Consider the following 24933-nt stretch of genomic DNA (forward strand, 5'->3'; position numbering starts at 1 on the left):
AGAATAATGCAACCACAGCTGTACAGCACTTCCCTTTATTAGTGCAACCAAGTAGCAATGATGGCCAACATCTCAGCTTTCTCTTTTCTCAAAAAATATAAAATGAGCAAAGAAAAAAACAAAAGAACCAGCAAAGGAATCAGGAAGCTGTCTTACTGATATAATTAAATAATAATAATGATCAGAGGATCAGTGCTTTAATGACCTAAATATAACTGAATGACAACTCAACTCAAACTCAAAATATACCTGCTTAATCCTGATATTCATCCTGCTAAGTGGTCGATATAAAACAAAGCAAATGTCACGTATTTTTATTTGAGTTACCGTAAACTCTGAAAAAATCTCACCGGTGTAAAGACGCACTCTGTATTTGAAGATCTCTCAGATATTAAAAAAAATGTAAACTGTCTTCCTGCTTGGCGATGTCTATTATGATCAGCGATGTCTACAATGTGGAGTTTCTGTGCAGCTGTGTCGCTTTGTTCCATTTGTTTTCACTATCGGGATTTGGACTCCTACTAGCTACAGCAGGGGTTCTCAAACTTTTTGGAGCCAGGGACCCCTTACAGGTGAGAAAATTGTCCAAGGCCCCCTCATAATTGTAACACAGATTAAGCACATTAGTGATGTGTCATGAACAACAGCTGCGGCTATGAGAGCCGATGCTTTATAGTGAATCAGAAGAACCGGCTCGCATCGAGAGAGAGCCGGCTCCCAGTTTTTTCCTTTCACTGCTTAGCTCTCACAGTGCTCAGCCACAGCTCTGCTCACAGCAGAACTTTGTTTTGATTAGGTCAGCATTGTCCGGCCATGCGGCCAATCACATGTAGGGATATAGGATTCAGGTGATGGAGGGGAGGCTGTGTTTCCTCTCTTCCTTCAGAGAGTCTTCTTGAAGACCAGGCAAATACTCACTGAGAAGAGAAATCGGATCAGCCCATCTAAGCTGAGGCATCTGATTTTCCCAATGCCAACCTGAGGACATTAATAATGTTTGCTCAAGTTTGGTTCTGTTTGCATGAGTTTGGTTCTGGTTCTGGTTCTGTTTGCTTGAGTTGGTTCTGGTTCTGTTTGATTGAGTTTGGTTCTGGTTCTGTTTGCTTAAGTTCGGTTCCGGTTCGGTTCGGTTCTGGTTCGGTTCTGGTTCGGTTCTGGTTCGGTTCTGGTTCGGTTCTGGTAGGGTTCGGTTCTGGTCCGGTTCGGTTCTGGTCCGGTTCTGGTTCGGTTCTGGTAGGGTTCGGTTCTGGTGAGGTTCGGTTCTGGTGGGGTTCGGTTCTGGTCCGGTCCTGGTTCGGTTCTGGTTCGGGTCTGGTTCGGTTCTAGTTGGGTTTGCTTGAGTTTGGTTCTGGTTCTGGTTCTGTTCTGGTTCTGGTTCAATTCGGTTCTGGTTCGGTTCTGGAATGGTTCTGGTACGGTTTGGTTCTGGTACGGTTCGGTTCTGGTTCAGTTCTAGTTCAGTTCTGGTATGGTTCGGTTTGCTTGAGTTCGGTTCTGGTTTGGTTCTGGTTTGGTTCTGGTTTGGTTCTGGTTCGGTTTGCTTGAGTTTAGTTCTGGTTCTAACCCTAACCAGAATCATAACCCTAACCCTAACCCTAACCCCTAACCCTAACCCTAACTCTAATCACAACCCTAACCCTAACCCTAATCACAACCCTAACCCTAATCACAACCCTAACCCTAACCCTAACCCTAACCCTAATCACAACCCTAACCCTAACCCTAACCAGAATCATAACTCTAACCCTAATCACAACCCTAACCCTAACCCTAATCACAACCCTAACCCTAACCCTAACCAGAATCATAACTCTAACCCTAATCACAACCCTAACCCTAACCCTAACCCCTAACCCTAACCACAACCCTAACCCTAACCCTAACCCTAATCACAACCCTAACCCTAATCACAACCCTAACCCTAACCCTAATCACAACCCTAACCCTAACCCTAACCCCTAACCCTAACCCTAATCACAACCCTAACCCTAACCCTAACCCTAATCCTAACCCTAATCCTAATCACAACCCTAACCCTAATCACAACCCTAACCCTAACCCTAATCACAACCCTAACCCTAACCCTAATCACAACCCTAACCCTAACCCTAATCACAACCCTAACCCTAACCCTAATCACAACCCTAACCCTAATCCTAACCCTAATCACAACCCTAACCCTAATCACAACCCTAACCCTAACCCTAATCACAACCCTAACCCTAACCCTAATCACAACCCTAACCCTAATCACAACCCTAACCCTAATCACAACCCTAACCCTAATCAAAACCCTAACCCTAACCCTAACCCTAATCACAACCCTAACCCTAACCCTAATCACAACCCTAACCCTAATCCTAACCCTAATCACAACCCTAACCCTAACCCTAATCACAACCCTAATCACAACCCTAATCACAACCCTAACCCTAATCCTAACCCTAATCCTAACCCTAATCGCAACCCTAACCCTAAACCTAATCCTAACCCTAATCACAACCCTAACCCTAATCACAACCCTAACCCTAATCCTAACCCTAATCCTAACCCTAATTGCAACCCTAACCCTAAACCTAATCCTAACCCTAATCACAACCCTAACCCTAACCCTAATCACAACCCTAATCCTAACCCTAACCCTAATCCTAACCCTAATCACAACCCAACCCTCATCCCAACCCTAATCCTAACCCTTACCCTAACCCTAATCCTAACCCTTACCCTAACCCTAATCCTAACCCTAATCCCAACCCCAACCCTAACTCTAATCCCAACTCTGATTCTAACCCTAACCCTAACCCTAACCCTAACCCTAATCCTTACCCTAATCCTAACCCTAAACCTAACCCTAATCCTAACTCTAATCACAACCCTAACCCTAATCCTGACCCTAGGGTAAGAATGGTTTTGTAACAGAATAAATGCACAACATTGGTCAATTATAAGTCTTCTCATAAAAACTCTGTTAAAGGGTTTTCAACACAAACCATTATTATTTGCAAAGTTAAGGTAAAATATACGGCTACAAAAGATCCTAAATGAAGAGCCGTTCAGGAGTCGAAAGAGCCGGCTCTTCTTTGGGAGCCGAGTTAAAAGAGCCGGCTCTCTGAAAAGAGCGGAACTTCCCATCACTAAAGCACATGCTTACTATCATTTGCACTCTTAGTTTCCCTTGGAACTATTTTTATTGTAAAACGTATCAATGTAAATACTTCAGACCTGTACCATAGTGATAAACAGATAACACTTCAATTTGAATCAAGTAAATACCACTTGTATCCTTTAAAACAGAGGGTCATTTCATTCCTTGTGGACTCAACATGACAGCATTTATACTTTTGAAGTAATTGATCTTAAACACTTTCAGAAAATTAACAGTAACAAGACTCACATATCCCTTCGAGCCACCAAATGGTATCAGAACAATGGTGTATATCAGTCCCTCCAGGATTTCGCGGGGTTTTTTTTGTGATTGTTGCGGCCCAAAAAGCCTGAATTTGCGACAGCTTATTGAAAAATTGTGGTGAAAGCTGCGATTTTTTTCTTTTTGCTTTTTTCCCCCAATAACATCTCAGGGGCAAGTACATATGCTAAATTACAGTTGTTTTTAGAAAACATTCTTGATGTGACCACTGTGACTGTTTTTTGATTCTCCTGATTCACAGTAAAATGCCATGAAAGGACTATATTGCACATTTACGACGGTCCCTGAATGCACCTCGCAGCGACAGAGGCACAGACAGTCAGTTCACGGATCTGCATCTTTGATGACTATGAGTTGATCAAAACTTACTAAATGTGTCTGATGTTTCACCAAACTGGAATAAATCAAGCTGTAGACGCGGAGCTTTTTACGGTGATGGCAGCAACAACGTCAAACATCAAATATTAAACAGACGTCCCCTGGTTGTGTCTTTGTCACTAACGCACACCGAGGGTAAAAATCATCAATGAAGAAGAGACAGATGCATGGAGGAGGGAGAGCGGGTTCATAAAGCACACCTGCTGCAGGTAGAGACCAAGCTAACACTGTGCCCCTCAATATATAAATAACAATGTTGTCATCATCACTTGTCCTGCCTGCTGTCCCCTCCGATCAAGTGAGGACTTATGTTTATGTTCCAAGGAAGTGGAATTGATGATGAAACCGATGACGTGCAGGGGCTGAGATTGAAGTAATTGGTCAAATTTGCGGGAAAGTTGCGGTGATTGTATAAAATTGCAAGGCCGCAAAAAAATCGCGCTGATTGGTTGAATTTGCGTTGATAGTTGCGATAGCGAAATCTCAGCTTCCTGGAGGGACTGGTATATGCTGTTTTGTAATGACACAGCACAATTTTATAATTTATTAGAAATGTATTCAAACTATTTCACGGACCCCCACGCTATGGTTTGCGGACCCCCAGGGGTCCTAGGACCCCACTTTGAGAACAACTGAGCTAGAGTACGGTAATTGAGCTCTCAGCCTGCAGAGAAAGTTTTGAGGCTGTCTTTTCCAGCACAGCGTGCACTCAGCTTTCAATGAATGGGGATGTGTTTTGTTAATAGGGTCAGGTTGCACGCAGCCATGTTGGAATAATTTTCCAGGACTATATGTGATTTTCCAGGACATTTGACTTTTTCTCCCTTTTTCCAGGTGTTTTCCAGTACTGGAAAACTGGTCAACTGTTTTCCAGGTTTTCCAGGTTTTCCAGGACGTGTGGGAACCCTGACCACCTTTTTCTTTTTCTTTCAAACAAGAAAAAAGAAGGAGAAAGGGGACAAAAGAAGAGCTGGAGTAGAGGAGTGACATATGGGCAGTCGGACGGAGGTTTATTAGGATGGAGGGAATCCAGCAGTGACAGTGTTATAATTCCCCAATGAGGGGCGACGGGTTCCTTACATCCCTGCTGACAGGATACACAAACACACACATTCCCAGATACACACAAAAAAGAGGGAGAAAAATCCTCAGCACACTACTGGAAAACAACATTTGCTTTAACTCATGCACATGTTTGTAGACCCACAAACGGAAACACAAGCGCACACACACTCAGCGTCACACAGGGTGAAATCTGCAAAGGGGCCCATCACATATGTCAGCGCAACCAGCAGTCAGTCACATATGCTGGGATAAATCCTAAGACCACACACACACACACACACCACACACTCACACACAGGGTTGACCTCGGGGGTCAAGGTTAGGTTGGTGGCAGCCAACAGGGTTGCAGCCTGCTGTTGCCCTTGGCGACGAGGAGGAAACTGACTGGGACAGGATCTGCTGTTCTGATGGACACACACATAGACACACAAACGTGCATGACCACACATACACAAACACACACACACACACACACACACACACACACACACACACACACACACACACACACACACACACACACACACACACACACACACTCAAATCTAGTCCATAAAATTCGAACTTGAAAGGAATAGTCCATTCATTAAAACATTTGTTGGACTTTTAGAGCATCTACTCTTAAAAATCTTAAAAATCTTTGACCTGCTACTAAATGGGATGTCGTTAGCCTTGTGATTTAAGTGTGCGCCGCATGTACAAAGGCTTTAGTTCTCGAGGCAGCAATCACTGTTTCGACTCCCAGCCTCCATCATTTGCTGTATGTCTTCCCTCACTCTCTACTCCCCACATTTCCTGTCTCTCTTCATCTGTCCTATTCACAAAAGGCAATATATATATACATATGTAATTTTAAACAATGGTAACATATTCAAACATATTGTGATGACTACAACCAAATCTAAACAAGATTCTAGATCAAGACTGAGAAGAAGAAACTTAGCAGACCACCTGTGGTGTACAGTGAGTTACAAACTAAACTTAGCTTATCCAAAACTTGCATCGCTCTCCTTTTATTCTTTAAAAAATGGTGTGTCCTTCCTTTAGTACTGAGATAAGTTAGTAGGTCCAGTAACATCTAAACTAGAAAGTCAGTCTGAAAACTGTGATCAATGATACAAGAGACAGTTCAAATGGTCATTGTCACAGTCCCCTTTTTTTTCTTCTTCAAAATTTGCTATTGCAGCCATTTTTAAGGGGATATCCATTACCGTCTCTTCACTCTCCTTTAGGCCTGCCGTTACAGTGTCATAATTGATGGAGCTAAAAAGAACGACGCACTGCTAATTTTCTACTTTCTACTTTCAGTGGTATCTCTCTTTTTCTGTTCCACAATTCCAATTCCAAAATCCTTGTACTACACAGTACCAGGCAGAAGTTTCTATGATTGTGCTCAACAAGAGGACTTGAAAGAGCAGCCAAAAACATGGCCTTCTGTAGCCTCATGATCAAAAAACAAAGGGTCACAGAAAAGGAGAGGAAGGTGAAAAGGAAGAAGAGGAAGACTCTAATAAAACGCTCTTTGTATATCTGTCTTCAGGCCCTTTTTTTTCTTAGAGGACAACTATCTCAAGTAGCACTCAGACAGTTTTCTCTGACCTTGACATTCTCTTAGCCCATCTGTGTGGTATTTTGGTGCCCCGCGTGGAGAGCACAGTGAGCATGTGGGAGGAGAGGTGCAAACAGGTGGGGGGTTGATTCAAAAGAGGCAGCACACACCAGGTGTACGTTTTTGGAAAATGGGTCTAAGACCCACGCTGAGAAAAAAGAAACTATGTCTGCTCTTTTTTTAGAATCATCAGCCTGTACAAAAACTGATGATTCAGTCTACAAGAGCAAATTAAAATCTAAAATACTTTGATTAAAAACCCTCAGGTAGCTTCCACTGTTATATTTTTTATGTGGTCTAAGATGGAACATCTAATTACTCTGAATTCATTCACACATAAACATGAGGAATGAGCCGTAACTAACTGAGTGATACGTAAAAAGGTTGTTGTAGCAGATTGGAACTCTGACTCTGTAAGAAGGACTGTGATAGAAAAAACCTGCTCACTATATATCAATAACGTTACATCAAATTCTCATTTAGAAATGATGTAATGAATTTGACAAATTATTACATTTCTTCTGTTGTAAAGGGTCTAACACCCACACATTAAAAGGTACAGTGTGTAGAAATGGCAATATTTTGTGATATCTGGATTCTAGACTGAAACACTCCCTTGCTCACCCCCACTGTCCGTGAAGCGACGGTGGCCTTAGAGGACAAAAAGCTCCTGTGACGCATGATAAGGGTGATCCTTTATTTGTCAAGTTTTTACTATCAAAAGCATCTATGGATACAAATAATTTGGCACCAACAACCAATCTTCATTCTTCTTCATCTTCATCTTCATCGTCTTCTTCTTCTTCTTCTTCTTCTTCTTCTTCTTCTTCTTCTTCTTCTTCTTCTTCTTCTTCTTCTTCTTCTTCTTCTTCTTCTTCTTCTTCTTCTTCTTCTTCTTCTTCTTCTTCTTTTTCTTCTTCTTCTTCCAACTGGTGCATTTTGCACGGCCACTCAATTGATACAAAAACTCATATGTTACTACTTTGTCTATTCTGTTCTACAGAAGAAACATGGTACAAGATGGTAACCTCCCTGGTTCTGCGGAATGAGGCTGCTTACTACACATTGCATCTGTAAGCTGATTCAATGGAATGTGTTAACTCTGTAACCTTCTCAAAATGAGCTAACTTAGCTGTTATTACTCACAATTAACTAACAATTCCTAAAATCATTAAGTAAAACAACGTGAACAGAACTACATGAATCAGCGCTACGCATGGTTGAGTTTTTCTGCCCTGTCACTGTCACAGTCCGACCCCCCAACCCCCCATTTATCAGCCATTAACCATCAGTGTATCTCATACTGTTTTTATGCACCATCTTCTGTTTTATGGATTTCTTTGTTGTAGCCTTCAGTTTTTGTGTCTCTAATCCCTCCTGACTTTTCTCCATAGTAAACAAACAGACGTAAATCAAAGTCTGTGACTAGAACAGCATCCCTTCACAACTGTCTATTCTTTATAACCATGGTCTGCTACCCAAAAATATCAGACCATTGCTATGAATTTTATATCACGTAGAACAAACATCATCTGGTCTTATAGTTGTTTCAGCTATCAGGGAGGTGTTTTAAGTTTAAAGCATGTTTCAATGTGAAGCCTCTGAGTTCAGAAGTGTTACATCGGAGTAGCTATCTATTGTTCTTTACTTGATTTAATGAGATGCTAATAACACGACACTGCTAACCACGTCACTGTTCTCCTCCTCTCATGTTTATGAGAGAGGCATTGGTTGAGTCAGGCTCATCAGTAGTGTTCCTCACAACCTCCTTTCCAACTTTTATTAAAGTTTTATGTGTTGCATGTTTTGTTCTTTAATTGCATTATGGTGTAAAAGCTGCTGTATATATATTTTCTTAAAGCTGGGGTTGGCAGTCTCGGAAAACTGGCATGAATTTGAATGTAGCATGTCCTCATGACTCCGTCTAACCCCTCCCCTCCTCCCTCGGAGCTCCTCCAAAACGACGCCCCCCGCTCACATGCACGACCGCCGCTGACTTGCGACCATATGATGGTGACTGATTCAAAACTGGTCCTCACCAAAACATTATCATAGTGAAAGTTAAAAACACAAATAAATATGGCTGCTGTTAGTACTCACAACTGTCATTCTAGCATTATTGAGCTGGAGAGAGGAGAGACAAGCAGGAGAAGTTCTTCATTCATTCAAACTTTGATTGTTGTTTTGTTGGTTGTCGTGATCACGGCCGACAGTGACCGGTTTTAAACGTGTTCACGAATTGGCTCGTCATCCCTACAGCGTACGGACGGACGCTACAATACGTATACATTTTCTGTAGGATTTAGTAAATGGCATTCATTATTCTGCTTGTCAGAGCCCCGTGGTGAGAGCTTTTTAGACTCTGATCCGGACTACAGTCCTGAGCAAAGCACCTCATCGGGTCAGAGGGGACAGGCCCGAGGTTGAGCGAGAGGGGCAGTCAGTAGAGTCAGGGGAAGCAGTGGCAGGGGACAGATACTCGGAGTGCACGCCGGGGAAATGTACGTGCAGGAGGCGGGCAGAACAGCAGGACGGGATTTGAATGGTTTAAAATTTTGGCACCCAAAAAACGGTGATTGGTTGGTGTTTTCCCAGGTTTACTCTGGCTGTAGATAGCAGCTTTTCTTCGCTCTTTTTTAAGAACACATTATGTATTGATTGCCATCAAGACATAAAGATCATTTTAACCATTATAACAAAAAGTGTATCTAAATCTGATTACCAACCCCAGCTTTAAGAGGTAACAGTTTACACTATGCTGTAACATTACTATGTCGCTCTACTTTCTCTGCATCAGGACAGATTTCCGCCTCAAGTTTGACATTTCTGTCGCTGTGTCTGTGCCCGATCCATCTCCCATATTATCATTGTGCAAACGTGCCTGTTTATGTTTGTGTATGTAAGCATCTGTGGCTATATGCCCAGCCCATCAGGTTTGTCATCCACTGTGTGTGTGGTGCTGAAATGCTGTGGGTCTGTGTATGTGTGACGCTTGAAGCTGCTGCACAGTGTGCATGTTCTTGAGAGTGTATTGTATATGTGTGTGTGTGTGTGTGTGTGTGTGTGTGTGTGTGTGTGTGTGTGTGTGTGTGTGTGTGTGTGTGTGTGTGTGTGTGTGTGTGTGTGTGTGTGTGTGTGTCCACAACACGTCAGTCACCCAGGCTGTGCTAAATGTTAAACGTTTCAGGACTCACAGAGGGAGACAGATAGCATTCTATTGCCCTGTCAACTTAACAATAGGCCGAGAGAGCCTGTGTTTGTGTGTGCAGCTGTGTGTTTGTGTGTGTGTGTGTCACGGTGCTGTGGGTGGTGAGGAAAACATACAGTTCCATAGAATCTACTGTTATTTTTGAATTTTCTTTGTATGCATCAGTCCTTTTGTGTCTGTGTCTCAGATGCTTTGTTGTCCTTCTTCTTCATTTTTGATGCAGTGATGACAACAACAAGGTCTGGAAAAGCTGCTGCTATTTGTATCCTTATAGAACTTCCATAACAATAAAGCAGACAGACAAAACGCGTCCCAGCATCAGTGACGCACCTGAGATGGAGCCCAGCAGCACATTGCTCTTGATGCAGCGGTAGACGTACTCGTAGCTCTGAGGTTTGAGAGGCGATCCGGTAGACAGGATGGTGTGGAGAGACTGGAGGTTGTGAGTTTCAGCTGGGAGGGAGAAAAGGACATAAGACATAATTTTAAAAAAGAAAAAATACAACATATCTCATGTTGTGTCAATGCAGTTCCCCAGCCTTATGTGACACAACATAAGAGCTTGCATGTAGCCTCTGCTCCAAAGGACATGCCACACACCAACACAACCAATCCACACACCATTAACACCCAGCAAACTAATGAGCTTCCAGCATCCGATCCTCACCCCATAAACCCACACATGCACACAAGCAGTGGGAACTCTTGCCGCCCCCCACCATGCCTCCAGGTGTCCAGTCCAAATGTCAGCCCAGGGAAAAGGGCCCCTCCGCTGGGGCAGCCACTGAAGCAGCTCCCCCTACCCATCCCAACCCACCGGAGGCATGCTTACACACACATACACACACACACACACACACACACACACACACACACACACACACACACACACAGACACACACACAGACACACACACACACACACACACACACACACACATTTACTAACACACAACGACACACAAATCTCCGTCTGCCATGCTCTCTCTCTTTAATAGGGATCCAAACCTACACGCAAATGCGCGCACGCACGCACACACACACACACACACACACACACACACACACACACACAGAGAGAGCCAAATGGATCAAGTGTCTGGCCGAGTGTCTTAGGGTGGGGCAGAGACAGTCAGACAGACAGACAGACGTTTTTCTTCTGAAGCCTTGCTGTTTAGTCACAGAATTGGGTGTGTGTTTTGTTAATTTATTTACAAGTTGTGAGCAGACTGAACACTGAACGAACAAACACAAACATACACACACACACACACACACACACACACACACACACACACACACACACACACACACACACACACACACACACACACACACACACACACACACACACAAGATATAAGTCATGAATAAAGATTTGAGGTGATTATAAGAGAGTGCTGGGAACTGAGACGCAAAGCAACAGTTTATGAAATAAACATCAGTTATAAGTGCTAATTTAACATTAGAGGAGCAGAGGAGAGAAAGAGAGAGAAGAATAAAAGAAGACAGGAGATGAAAAGAGAAGAGAAGGACAGTGAAGACAGAAGAAGAGATAGGGAGGAGACAAGTCGAGAGAAAAGGAGAAGAGAAAAGCAGACAAGAGAAGAAAGGAGACAAGAAGAGATGAGATGAGAATAGAAAAAAGGAGAAAATATGAGAGGAGAAGAGAAGAGAAGACAAGAAAAGACAAGACAAGAGAAGAGAAGAAATGGGAAGAGAACAAAGAAAAGAAAGGAGAAAAAGGGAATGACAGGAAAGCAAAGGACAAGATAAGAGAAAAGTAGACAAGAAAAGACTAGAATAGAAGAAAGGAGAAAAGACATGAAGAGAAGAAAGAAGCCAAGAAAAGACTGGAGAAGAGAAGAAAGAAGGGGAGAAAAGATGAGAGGGGAAGTAAGAAGATGAGAAAAGATGAGAATAAAAGAAAGCAGAGAATGGACAAGGAGAGAAGAGAATGAAAGAAAAGAAAGGAGAAGAGCATAGAAGAGAGAAGTAGACAAGAGAAGAGAAGAAGGAAGAGCAGAAAAGACTAAAAGAGAAGAGAAGAAAGGAGAAAAGATGAGTAGAAAAGGAGAAAAAGGGGAGAAAAGACAAGGAGAGAAGAGAAGGAATGAAAAGAAAGGAGAAATGAAGAGAAGAGAAAAGTAGATAAGACAAGAAACGAAAGAAGAAAAGATGACAGGGAGAAGAGGAGGGAAGAAAAGAGAAGAAATGGGAAGAGAAGAAAATAAAGGAGAGAGATGAGTAGTGAAGAGAAGGAATAGAAGAGAGGGGAATATAGAAGAACAGAGTTGAGGGTGTTAGAAACTGCAAGTTGAAATCATCTTGTCTTCAGTCGTCATAAGTAATAATCCACACAGGAAAAGATGAACAGGTTTACTTGTGGAGAGTAAAGACGGGAGTATTCAGAGAAAGGAAAAGGAGATGAGAATCCAAAGACTAAGAGTTTTGACGTTTACTTTTTTAAAAATAAATTACAGCTTGTGTAACAAATGTAACTGGTATTTCTTTGTCATTTTCCCATCAGAAATCTAAACCAGCACTGCTTGACATTTGACGCATTTGCACCAAATGGAGGACCAGATTTGAAAAACTTTCTCTTTCCCATTATAACACCGCCTGTACCTTTTTCAAAGAGCTCAGAGAAGTGCTAGTAATTTTAGTGTGCACCTCTAAACTGTCATTTTTTGTCACATAAATAGCAGAGAGAGAGGGAGGTTAGCAGGAAGGCTAACAAGGCACTGGTAATGTGTGGAGACCTGCCTGTGTCTCCAGAGAGCTGTGACACTAAAAGCAATTAGTTGGCCCTATCCATGACTCATAGGAATTATCATAACAGCACTTTTATCCATTCGATTCAGAGTCAAACGCCAGAGCACAGGGCAAACTGTTGATTCAAGCAGTAAATGGCTCAAAGGACATTAGGAGTCAAACAGCATCACTATTATAATCATTATCGCATCCATCTGCTCGTATTGTTCCACGTTCCATTCGCAGAGTGTTTATGTGTACATGTGTGGGTGAACGCATTTCTCTCTGAGTTCCTGCTTGTTATTTTTGTGCATCCATGTGTGTCTCTGGATGACTGTGTGTATGTACAGGTGTGTGTGTGTGTGTGTGTGTGTGTGTGTGTGTGTGTGTGTGTGTGTGTGTGTGTGTGTGTGTGTGTGTGTGTGTGTGTGTGTGTGCGCCTGTGATCACAACTCACCAGGGCTCAGGTTTCTTTCCTGCAGCACAGCCAGCCACTTGGCCCCCGTGCCAAAGATTGTGATACTGGAGATGAGAAGGAGACAGACGGGGATGAGAAAAAAATGATGCAATTGTTTTCTTTATTTGTAGCACACCATATAGAAGATAAGTGACTGTTCTCTTTCAAGCTTTTTTAAAAAATCAGAGGAAACTATGTCCATATTTATTGTAGGGAGAAAAAAGCAGGATTTGCGTCAGTGTTTCCAACAATGACAGCCCTCCTACACCCATTTTCTCTATTCTGCTTTGTGAAAACATAAACTTTAAAACAACAGAATCAACTCAGCCAACATAATGAATCACTCTTCATCAGCTGGTTTGAATATTGGCACATACTGTAGCTTCATGGAAAGTTGCTCGGTCATTTTCTGGAAACCTTTTTCATGCCCAACCAAAGTGTTGGACAGAGCACTGGATGGACAGACAGGCTGACTAATTATGTTACATTCTGAACTGTCAGCATCGTTGTCGCAGAGAATTCTGGATTATGTTTTGTAAAATTCAAAACGCAACTCTTTTCTGATATCCATGTTACAATGTTACAATGTTACACTGTCATTTAGCAGACGCTTTTATCCAAAGTGACGTACATAAGAGAACAAGAACAACACAAGCAGAGATCTAGACAAGAGGAAATAAGATCAGTAAGAGTAACAAAGTGCTTCAAGTCCATTTGGATGCAGGTACTGCCAAGCAGTGTAAAAGCAACGCACAAAAGTAAATAAGGATTTTTTTGTATTTTCTTTTGTAAAATAAGGAACATCTACAATGAAGCAACCAAACAATTTAAGACCTTCCATTATCATCATCAACAGTTAACTTGTCATCGCTGTGATGGAATTCAGCAACAAACTGGACACTGGACACAGAAGACTCAGGAGACTCTGACGGCTTACATTGAAATAGGTTATGTACTGTAGAACTTGGCCAAGGAGATATAACATAACAGTACACAGGCAGGAGAGTGCAGTGCAATGCCAAGTCAGTTCTGACAGACAAAACCCTTGGCATAGTATTTATTCCCCCTGATGACGACACTAAAGTTAGATAACCATGTTTGGACAATAGGAACACAACAAGTGGGAAGAAGACCTGTGCTCTAGTTCTGGAGACAGTAAGTCGGTCACAACACACAGATAAAGGCAGGAGCAGGGGGAGAGACCTTGACTACTACCCTGACATCATCTCGCCCGTCACAGACGACATAGGAGTCAAGTTACTCTAAACTTCACACTTAGACTGAAAGAATACAATAGTTGAACATTCTTACACACACATATATAAGACTATGAAAATTCCACGACAATCACCACAATAATAACCAAAGTACAAAGTGCTGGGTCACTCCAGAGCTGAACACAGATTCCAAGAGTAGAGCAAGGCAGTGCAAGTCAACTGTAGCTGGAAGACATGATCTGCCACTGGGGACAACAGTGGAGAACAGTCTAGCAATGTGCATAGGGCTTCCTAAATAGCTGGGTCTTTAGCTGTCTTTTGAAAGTAGAGAGGGACTCGAATGGAGTTGGACAATTCATTCCAACATTTAGGGACAACAGAAGAGAAGAGTCGAGCTAGTGATTTTGGGGCCTTATGTGCTGGAAGCATGATAAAGATTACAGGCAGGATGACTTGTGTGCTTTAATTACCTAGTTTTTGAAACTCACACTTGTTTTCGAAAACGATTATACAGTATGTGGTGCAGCTTTGGCCTAATGGTTCAGCCCACATAGCAGCTGGTCCAGGTTCAATTCTACCCTGCGGCCCCTTTCCTGCACGTCATTCCCCCACTCTCTCCCCCAGTTTCCTGCTCAATCCACTGTCCTCTCCTAACTGTGTAAAAGCCCTTAAAAAACTTTAGAAACTTTGAAAAAAACAAAACGAGTGTATGCTTGAGATTTTGTGTAGAGGATTAAAGAAAGTCAATTCAGTCCCTCTAGTCAAAATAATTAACGATATGAATGCACTTTAGTTATTTTTGGCAGTATGGCTCTGTTTTTGGAACTCCCTGCCCTTCCATGTGCGTATGTGGAATGCCAAAGCCTGAAGTGGGGAGAGCACACCACCCTTATCTTTCATGTGCATACATGAAAAGCCAAGGCAGGGAGAGCAGGTGCAGCAAAGACCCCCAGGGGTACAGAAAAGAGAAGGTATCAGTGACAATACATATTACACTAGTGAAATCAGACACAGTAGAAAAAGAGGTGCTTAAGTGGAGGTGGGTAGAAAAGGCAGACTAAACCAGTTTAAATAGAACGCCCATTTTGCTATTTGCCAATTGGACGCATGGATGTAATCGGCTGAGCAGTCAGCTGATGGGAGGTGGTGTTGAGAGCAGCTGAACTATAAATAATACATAAAAACTATACCTTCATTAATATATTAAAAACTAAAAGTAAGGTTCATGTCTCTACCTTGAGCTATTCTTTGCTATATGGGCACAAAGTTTCACCACCAGTTAAAATCTCCTTACAGTGGCTTTAAAGAAAGAATCTTAAAATCCACAGAATTTGGATGAAGAGGCTTCGTTCATGTTTGCAAGGGAAATGTAAGATCATAGTGTGTGTGCCAAGGACAGATACTATCTACAGATACTATCTAAAGGGGTTGGAAGGAGCTGCAATACGTAACTGGTCTGTATTGACAAAGTGAAAGCAGATGTAGGAGTGCTACACAGAGCTTTTTGGCCTGTATAAATATGACTGAATGTTATTATGGAGCTGGAAGGTAAGCAGCTAATAAATGATGGTGCAGCATAAATGAATGAGCTGATGCAAGTATGCCTTTAACTGAAACCGCTCCATTTGTTGCCCTGAATCTATGCATGACAAGGCACTATTTCAATGCCTGCATGCTGAATGTAGAAACACAAAAAGGGCAACAGCCAGTGAACAGCCTTTGCCCTTAATCCCATCTGCTCCAGTGGAGCTGCTCAGTAGCTTGGCTGTGCTAAGAAGCTCCCAGGAGAGGAGAGAGTGTGTCGCTGTGTAAATGTAAAGCAAGGTGATGCTGAAACAGAGTGTGCACTCAGTCAACCCTACATGGATAGATAAGAAAAATCAAGGGGAAAAAAAGAAGCTGATTGAGAACTGACTTTTAGGTGAACAAATATAAAACAGAATCACAAAGGTGGTCAGTCTAGCATGGGAGGACAAAATTTTGTCTTTGTGAGCGTTGGACAAGGTAATAGTTCAGATGAGAATGTATTGACAGGATGTTTGCAGACAACCCCCCTGAAATGAAATGACTTTGGAGGGTGGCTTTCTTCTGTGTGAATAGAAGTCACCGTGACAGCTGACAACAGTTGGACAACATGTGGAAGGCAAGAAGTGACAAACGTCACTTCAGTGTTCCCCTGCAGTTTTCCTTTTAAAACAAAGGGGCCTTTTAAAGTCTGTCTCCGTCTGTATGAGTGTGTTGGTGTCTCTGTCTGTCTCTTTCTGCCTTTTCAAGTTATTTTGCTGACATCAAATCAATCAAATTGCCTCCTATCACTACGGTAACCATGTCTGTCAATCAAAGCACATAAAGAAAAAGAGTGTCTCTGAGACACACAACAACAGTCTGATTCTTCATTGGTCAATAAGTAAGAATAGGTTCTCAGTGAAAGACATGATCTGCTCTCAGGTTAGAATGGATTAGTGGTAATAGAGGTTCGGTGGTAGGTGGAGGGCAGTTACATGGGATGAAAGGTGAGGCTGCTGTTTCAATGTGTCATTGCAGCTATTCTGTTCCTCTCTGAGACAGAACACAGTGAAGGATTACACTTCACAGAGTTGTGCAGATGTAAACCAACCCCATGTTCATGCTGCTTCACGCCTCACCTTCTGTCATCACCTAGGCTGCACAAGTGCTGTATCCTGACAACTTAATCACATCACAAGTCAAACTTAATAATAGTCTTATTTCATCTACTGTACATTTGAGGACATTGTGAGTTAACCACATTACTTCTAAAAGTTTTTTTAATTCAGAAAATGAAATGCATGAAAAAACCATTCCATACAAAGAAATGTGAGACTTCCAATAAAAGTCTATCTCAATTAAAAGCAGGGTCTCTTTCAATAGTCGGGCATTGCTGTACATTTTGGCAAATAAGGGCTGGTCTCAATTAAAAGCTTGTATACATTAACTGTTTTTTCTGGCACTTCATAAACGCCTGACTTTTATATTTTCACCTAAACCTCACACGTCACATTTACTGATCCTCAAAGCGGCACAGAGAAAGCAGCAGGGCATCAATTACTTCATGTGGCCAAGTTTGCGCAACAAAAAGCATCAGGAGGACCCTTCTCTATTGATTTTAAAGATAATTAGAGGAAACATACTCATGCATAGAGATGGATATAAAGGCTGAAATAACAACAGAGCAAATCTTTCCTGGGCAAAACTTTCATTCAAAAATAACAAAAAGCCTGTCTCCTATTGACGCCAAATAAAAGCCCAGGCTACTAATTGAAGCTTTACAGAATGTACCCATAATTGCCTTAAACATAAATACATATTAAAGGAATATAAATAACTATAGGGGACACGTCAAAGTTAGATCACCAAATCACCCAGTCTTTTAACTTTTAATCAGAAGTTCAATAAAGAATATAAGTTGAAAAATATTATGTATTTATCATTGATGGTGTCTATTTTTCATGAGACATCTTTTCAAACATGTTTTTAGATTCCCTTTACTTTTTACAAATCATGTTCTAAAGGCCTATTGTTGGCCTACAGAGTTATTTGTCATGTATCTTTAATTTTGTCTGTTCGTCATCAGATTTCTTTAAAGTATGCAGTGCAGCCTGTTCCTATATGAAGAACTCGTGCGACATTTGGCCCTAATCATCACCAGGGGGCCTCATGTTTGCACCAGTGGTTGCCTACTTACAAGTTAGAGTCTGCTTTATGAAATATATTAATAAGGTAATGAACAAACAGTGCTTGCCACACGTGGAGTTCACTTGGGCAACACACCAAAGTATATTAACGGTCAGTGAATTTGGAGAGACATTTTAGCATTAAATTTGTTCATTTATTTTTCGTAGGGATGTTATGAATTACGATCAATTAATTAGTGTGTGCTGTCTGCTAGCTCTACTCCTCCAGCTCTGACAGACACACACACACACACTGCAACAGACACAATGAAAACAGGTGTTCGTTCCCGATGTAATTCAGTCAAGTGAACACGTTTTTTGTTTTTCTTTAAATTCATATTTTTGGGCTTGCATACCTTTATTTAGAGAGAACAGTGGATAGAGCAGGAAACTGGGAGAGAGTGGGGGAATTATATGCGGGAAAGGGGCCACAGGCTGGAATCGAACCTGGTCTGCCCGTTATATGGGCGCATTTAATCATTAGGCTAAATCCGCGTCCGAACATGTTGGTTTTGTGTGATACGTCATGTTACTGACATCAACAACATCAACATCAAGCTCGGCTGCTGTAAAAACAGATGGAGGATAAAACTTTAAGTACACTTTAAAGAAACATACTGCTGATTAACTACATTAGCAGGTACACACGGCGAGGAAGAGACAGACAGAGGCAGGGAGGGCTGGTGTGTATGGAGAGATGATATGTGTGGGTGTGTGATTTATGTACTTATTTCAGGTTAAGCTTCTTTTGCTGACGGAAACAACACTCGGGCTGCTACTAATATTTCATTTTATTTCAGGTTGAAGTTAATTTATTCAAGGAAAACATCCTTTGTTGAAATAGCTATTTTTTAATTAGTGGCTTATTTGTGACAGAAAAAAACGAATGTTATTTAGTTAAAAAGACCCTTTGTTAAGCACTGATTCTGTAGTGACACTGTGAATGTAATAAGACTGGAGGGTGGATCCACTTTGGCCAGGGGCAGCCATGAAAATATGTGTTTTTAACTGTACTTCATTGAAGTTAATTTCTAATTGCTCCCTTTAGTCATTTGTGTTCTTTAAATTTTGGATATTTACATAACTATAATGGAAAAGTAAAAATGTATTGATGAAAATGATGTTAAAAAACAATTCTGAACCTACATTATTCCTTAAAAAGTAAAGAAAAAACAGAGATAGAAAATGATTGATTAATCAAGTAAACTACATGATCTTTGGAATTTTGTTAACTCATTCTGCCATTTGCTGAAAGTTTCCAGTGTTGAAAAGAAGATCCATTTCCATAGTCTTGACAGACTAAACCTCTGAAAAATCTAACAGACAACATTAAATGTGATTGTAATGTGGTGTAAAACCTTTGGTTCACTAACAAGGACGTGTTTGTATGGAGAGCATGTGTATATTTTGGATGACTGTTTCGTACCTGTCCTCCAATTTCACCTACATCCATCAGATACAGTAGATAACACACACATACACTCAAACACAAAGACCAACTTTCCCTCTGAGCACACACAGTCACCGTTCTTTCCCTCCATTATCTCTGACCCCCCATCTGCATCTGGATTTGTTCGTCGCTGGCATCCATGAACAGGGTCACTCTGCTCTGATTGGAGGCAGGTGGCCAGGTGTGGCTGCTAAATGGGTGTTTAGGATGGAGGGAGGAGGAGAAGCTGTGAGTGTGCGCCTGCATGTGTACCTGTGTGTCTGCTCCAAGGGAGACATGTTACTGAAAGGTAATGAGTCAATAAGAGACACTGGAAGAAAATCAGACACTAGAGCACCTCTGAGCAAATATTACGTTAATGTGTCTGTGCGTGGGTCCTGATGGAGCAATTGAAGGTACATGTTTTTCTAAAGCGTTGGTGCACATGTCTGTCATGGAAGATTACGGTCCTCTCAGGTGTAAGGGGCTGCAAGGGACACTTTAAAACCAGCGTCTCATGGAATAATTGTGCACTGCTTTGCAGATATTACAAATGTGAGGCACTTCATCACTTCTGAAACCAATAAATACTACATGTATTTGGGTTCTGACATATTACTGTTATGCATCAGAGGCATGAGAGACAGACTTAAAGCTGCTGTGAGGAACTTTTGTTTTGTATCGATTTTGGCGCCCCTCTTGTGGACAAAGTGATACCTCTCATCTCTTTTTCTTTACATGCAAAAGTAGTGTTTTCAACAAAACCCTCATCCTGTTATGTTCAACAGTCAACTTTATAAGGCAATGTGATTATTTTCCATGAAAACAGTCAAATAAAGGCTGTTTCTGAAGCAAGATGTCCATCATGTGTTCTGACACCTACCCCCCCAGGGTGGTTTCAGGCATTAAAAATTACAACAGAGAAGGTGCCAGTGTTGCTGCTGATGGTCTTGTTTGCTATTGAAGGTCATAAAGAGGCATCAGTATCATTTTCAGTCTGTTTCTCAGCCAATTCAAAACTCCTCACAGGGCCTTTAAAGGGCTGTTTAAGTTTTTTTGAAGTGGGGTTGTACGAGTTGTATGTCACGAATAATTGCCCTAGCCACAATGGATGCCGGTCAGCTCTGCCCCTTAAATGAGAAACTTCCAGGAGAAACAGCATGCAAGCTAGGCTACAGCTATCTGCAGATGGGGCTGAGTCTTCCCATTATTTGGGTTATTTTGGGACTCCCACCCAACAAATCATCTCGGTTTAAGTGTAAACTCTACTGTTCTTTTCCATCGGAAAACAAAAAAAATTGTTTTTGCACTATTCCAGTGTTAATTTGGTTAGCAAAATTATGACGATAAATGTTCGTCAACGACTTATTTTTTAAGGGACGAAAACGAGACTATGACAAGCTGAAGTGCTTCACTGATAATAAAAACTCTGACAAACATATGTTTTGGTTTTGTTGACGAGACGATGACAAGACGAAAACTTTAGTGGCGGACTGTCGGACATTAAAGGTGACATATCACGCTTTTTTCATCAAAATATATTGGTCTAAGAGGTCCCCAAAACATGTCTTTAAAGTTTATGCTAAAAAAAACACTTTGAAATCAGATTTTGGCAAGCCTGAAAAACACTCTTCTTCAGCCATCCTCAGAACAGTCCGTTTTCTCTCTGACCACGCCCCCTCAGGAAGTGGATGTGGCCTCGGCTCTCCGGCACGTTGATCTAATGTTTACATGTTGGCTGAATAAAGACGGCTGCCCACAGACCCGCGTTACTTCAACCCTCTGAATCTGATCCAGAATCTGATCCTGACGGAGAGGCGCCTGCAGCAGGACCTTTCTGAACGATTGGTCACAGATTTAGTGTTTCTTGTTGTTTTATTTATCAGTATGTAGACGTGTGTCTTGGTACACAGCTACGAACATGTAGCTATGTGGCTATGCTAACTAGCGCTAGCACTTTTCCATGACAAATAAAAATCATCCACTAGATCTTCAAATCTGCAGACGTGGGGAGTAAAACCGACCTTTGTGTTTATTAAGACAGCCTAAAACTAGCATGCCTCCCTCCTAAGCTCCTTGTTAGCACACATTTGTGCAGGGAATGAAAAACAGAGGAGGAGTTGAGTTGTATTTTATACAGTCTATGGGCTGAACAAGCTCCGAGCTCTGACTCCGTTACAGACCGGATATTGTTGTGACGTAACAAAAACACGGAGGCTGAAACGGCTCCTTTCAGCACACATTTACAGAAAGGTGCAGAAATCAGAACAGGGGCAGAATGGATTTTTTTATTATCGGGGGGTTTGTAGACATATCAGGGACACATATTTCAGGTAGAGAACAATTAAAAAGTAGATTTTGCATGATATGTCACCTTTAAGAACCCATGTTTTTCCCCGCTGTGCACCTAATCTTTAAAGATACTGACTGTCTGTCTAGTGCGCCTGTCACTGCAGGTACATTCAAGGACCATCGTAAATGTGCAATACAGCCATTTCACGGCATTTTTCTGTGAATCAAGAGAATCAAAATACAGTCACAGTGGTCACATCAAGAATGTTTTCTTTTGACTTTTTAGTAGGGACAGGCTGAATTAATTAACTTAAGATGTTCCTCAAGCAAAAGTGTTAAAGGAGTAAAATGTTGACGATTTTAACACTTGGTATAACCCTGTTACCAATATCTGATCTACTACATAAATTATTCAAAGAGTGAAGATGTTTCAGCAAAAATCAAAGACTAAAATGTGTTGATTTTTCGTCGACTAAAACTATAAAGGGCGGAAAAGACTAAAATGTGACTTAAACTAACAGTCATTTTCGTCTAAAGACTAAGACTTATTCTAAAATAGCTGCCAAAATTAACGCTGCACTATTCGCAGGCTCAATACAGACATGCAGGCTTCAAAGACACAAACTAAATAAAGAGTGATTCTGACAACGCCTATGACATGGACAAATTACTTTTAGAAAACTGAAATATCCCTTTAATATCATGAGGACTGTATTTTATGATCTATTGTTTCCAAAATCATATTTTTTTCCTCTGAACTTTGTTTCATCCTCTCACACACACACTCACCCCTCCCTAGGTGCAATAGTTATCTCTCATGCATTACCCAAAAAAGCAGACGTTACAAAGACATTCTATCCGTGCTTCACTTTTTTATCATCAAGTGCTGTGCAAATTTTCTATTTGTGTTAAAAAGCACACTCCCTTTGTGCTACTAGTGGCAGACAATCAAAAGGCAGCACAGAGGCCAATACTGCTCCTTTGAACAGTAAATGGATATGCCGCTTTTGGCACTTCAAACAGGTATGGGTGTTATTTCGTCTGTAGGTAAATAATCTTTGTATGGGATTGGAAGACGACATTTGAACACTGACACAGCTTGAAGGCTTGGAGGTATTTTAAAAAGTCTGCCTATGTTTCTAAAACTGTTACTGAGCTGGCAAGATACAATCTGATAAAACATATCTGTAATCATCTCCCTCGGAGAGGACAATTTGGCCTGGCATTTGCAAAAGAGAACATTGCCATCGTTGGAACATTTTTTTTTTCTGAAAAAATCTGCTCAACACATAATGGACATGAGATGGAACAGACAAGAAAATCCATGGGAGGAAACAGAGGAGTCCTGTCGTATACATGGAACCTGTCACAAGAATAAATGTTGTAACCTTTAGCTTGCTTTGTTTGGGAATATTGCAGCTTTTATTTTCACTACAGTCTTACTGCTCTCAATAAATCTCTCCCTACTAAGTGACACAGGCAGGGAGAGATGGAGGGGCATTTAGGGGCTATGTTGCAAAAGTTTGAATACATAGCGGCCATTGTGAATAGAATATTTAGTGACACTAATTTCCATTTCACTGACACAACCATGATTTAGGGTCAGGGTTGGGGTGGGTATGATACCTTGGTGATACCTCCACTGTATGGTCTATTTTCTTCCTCTATAAAACAATACAACTAAAAACAATGAACTTTGAAACATCAGTGTGACACTTCAGCACTGTGCTGAGCCATGACTCTTGTCGCCAGAAATAGAGATTGACTGATGAGACATAAAAAAGTGATTTCTATTGGTTGAAACCATTCAATTTAAATTATAATACATTGACGTGAAGTTTATTAAAGGCACAGTGAGTAGTTTAATAACCTCACTTTTATACTGATGCCTCTATTATACCTGGCAGGGAGAGATGGAGCTACATGATGGGTTAGGCTGGGTTATACTTCTGCAACCCTACACAGCTGTAACTGACACGACCATGGGTACCACATATTTGTGGGTCGATGTGTCCGTGTTGTGCAGCGATACTTCTTCGAAACACTTGAAGGCAGCGTTGTCTCTCTGAAAGTAGGGACTTCCTGTTCCGGCCCTGCTACGTTTTCTGTTTACTTTTTCCCAGCGATTCTGAATGTATTATGTTAATTAAGAGAGCTGATACATGTTGCTGTTTATCATACAGCAATGATTACAGGGAAGAATAGAGAGGAGACGTCAGAGGAGATGAAATGCACGGCTGATGGACGGCGATTCTGGAAGTGCTGTAATGCAGAACATACAATGCCGTCTAGCAGACCAATCACAGGGCTTGCAGTCTGCGTCAAAAAGATGCACAATTACATTTTGGAGGAGGTGCACCTTGGCTCCGTGCGTAGGCCTCTGTGTAGGTACGGGGTACTTATGGTGTAAGCTACGTCGTCAATTTGACACAGAAGTATAAACCAGGCTTTATTTCTTTATACTGAATTTGAGTGCCTGCGTTTTTCCTGCGAATATTTGGATGTGTCTTTGTTTAGGATCTCTGCTGATAGAGTTTGGCCGTAAGAGGTTAGCAAGCAGAAGGAGTCTTTAGATCATTTTTTTTCATTCTCATGGCAGACACTGGAGCAAGAGTAGAAAAAAGACGTATTGAAGTGAAGTATTTTTTAGAAAGAGAACTCCGGCTATGAACATCAAAGCACACATTGTGACACTGAGGCTGTGATGAGTTATGTTGTCTGATCACCTGTTGGAAGCTAACTAACTGTCATGAATTAAATTATTAGTTTAACGTAAATACAAATCATTGCATTACCTCGTCACTCTGCATCCTGCAATAAGTTGTCTTCGACAAAGAAAGAAGATCTGTATTCCATCTATTTACTTTCACAATAAATGCACGCTTTGGCAACAGCCATATCTTTACGACAGCGGCTGATGGTGCTCGTGGGATCTTCACCCCGGGAAAACTTAACTGAATTTCTGTCAAACGGAGTCACCAGAATCAACCCAACATGAAAGTTCCTCACAGTGCTGCATGCACCAAGATATTTCAATGATAAAAGACACTTTCCCCATCGTCCCAGTTCTAGTGGTAATCCATCATCCTCTTCAAGACTGAAGAGCAATACACACCATGTACTGGGATATATTACACCCACTTGATGCAACAATTTAGTGCTTGAACAGAAACTAATAGAGCACTGTTGATGTAAAGTACAGACAACTACTGCTGAACTAAAAATAAAACAAAATGACATATTCCCGGACTCTCCATGCCTCAGTCCTCTCACCTTTCCCAAAGCTACAAAAATCTGAAATAGTCCATTTGTTGTGCACAATGCCCGCTCCTTCCCCATAATGGAAAATGTCATAATTCAAAATGCATCTATGACAGGACTTTCAACTGTAAATGTCACTTCTTCA

The 24933-nt window shown here is 41.4% G+C and overlaps 1 protein-coding gene across 1 annotated transcript in view; it reads right to left on the reverse strand.

The window, feature by feature from the left end:
- Positions 1–24933, reverse strand: part of aacs (acetoacetyl-CoA synthetase) — a 61185-nt gene that overhangs the window by 11008 nt on the left and 25244 nt on the right. Inside the window, exons 11-12 of the mRNA XM_034693021.1 lie at positions 12898–12962; positions 10018–10140 (exon numbers count right to left, since the gene is read on the reverse strand). Coding sequence (XP_034548912.1) covers positions 10018–10140; positions 12898–12962 — 188 coding nt within the window. The remainder of the gene's footprint in view (positions 1–10017; positions 10141–12897; positions 12963–24933) is intronic.

Source organism: Notolabrus celidotus, chromosome 9, assembly GCF_009762535.1.
Source record: "Notolabrus celidotus isolate fNotCel1 chromosome 9, fNotCel1.pri, whole genome shotgun sequence".
Classification (NCBI taxonomy): domain Eukaryota; kingdom Metazoa; phylum Chordata; class Actinopteri; order Labriformes; family Labridae; genus Notolabrus; species Notolabrus celidotus.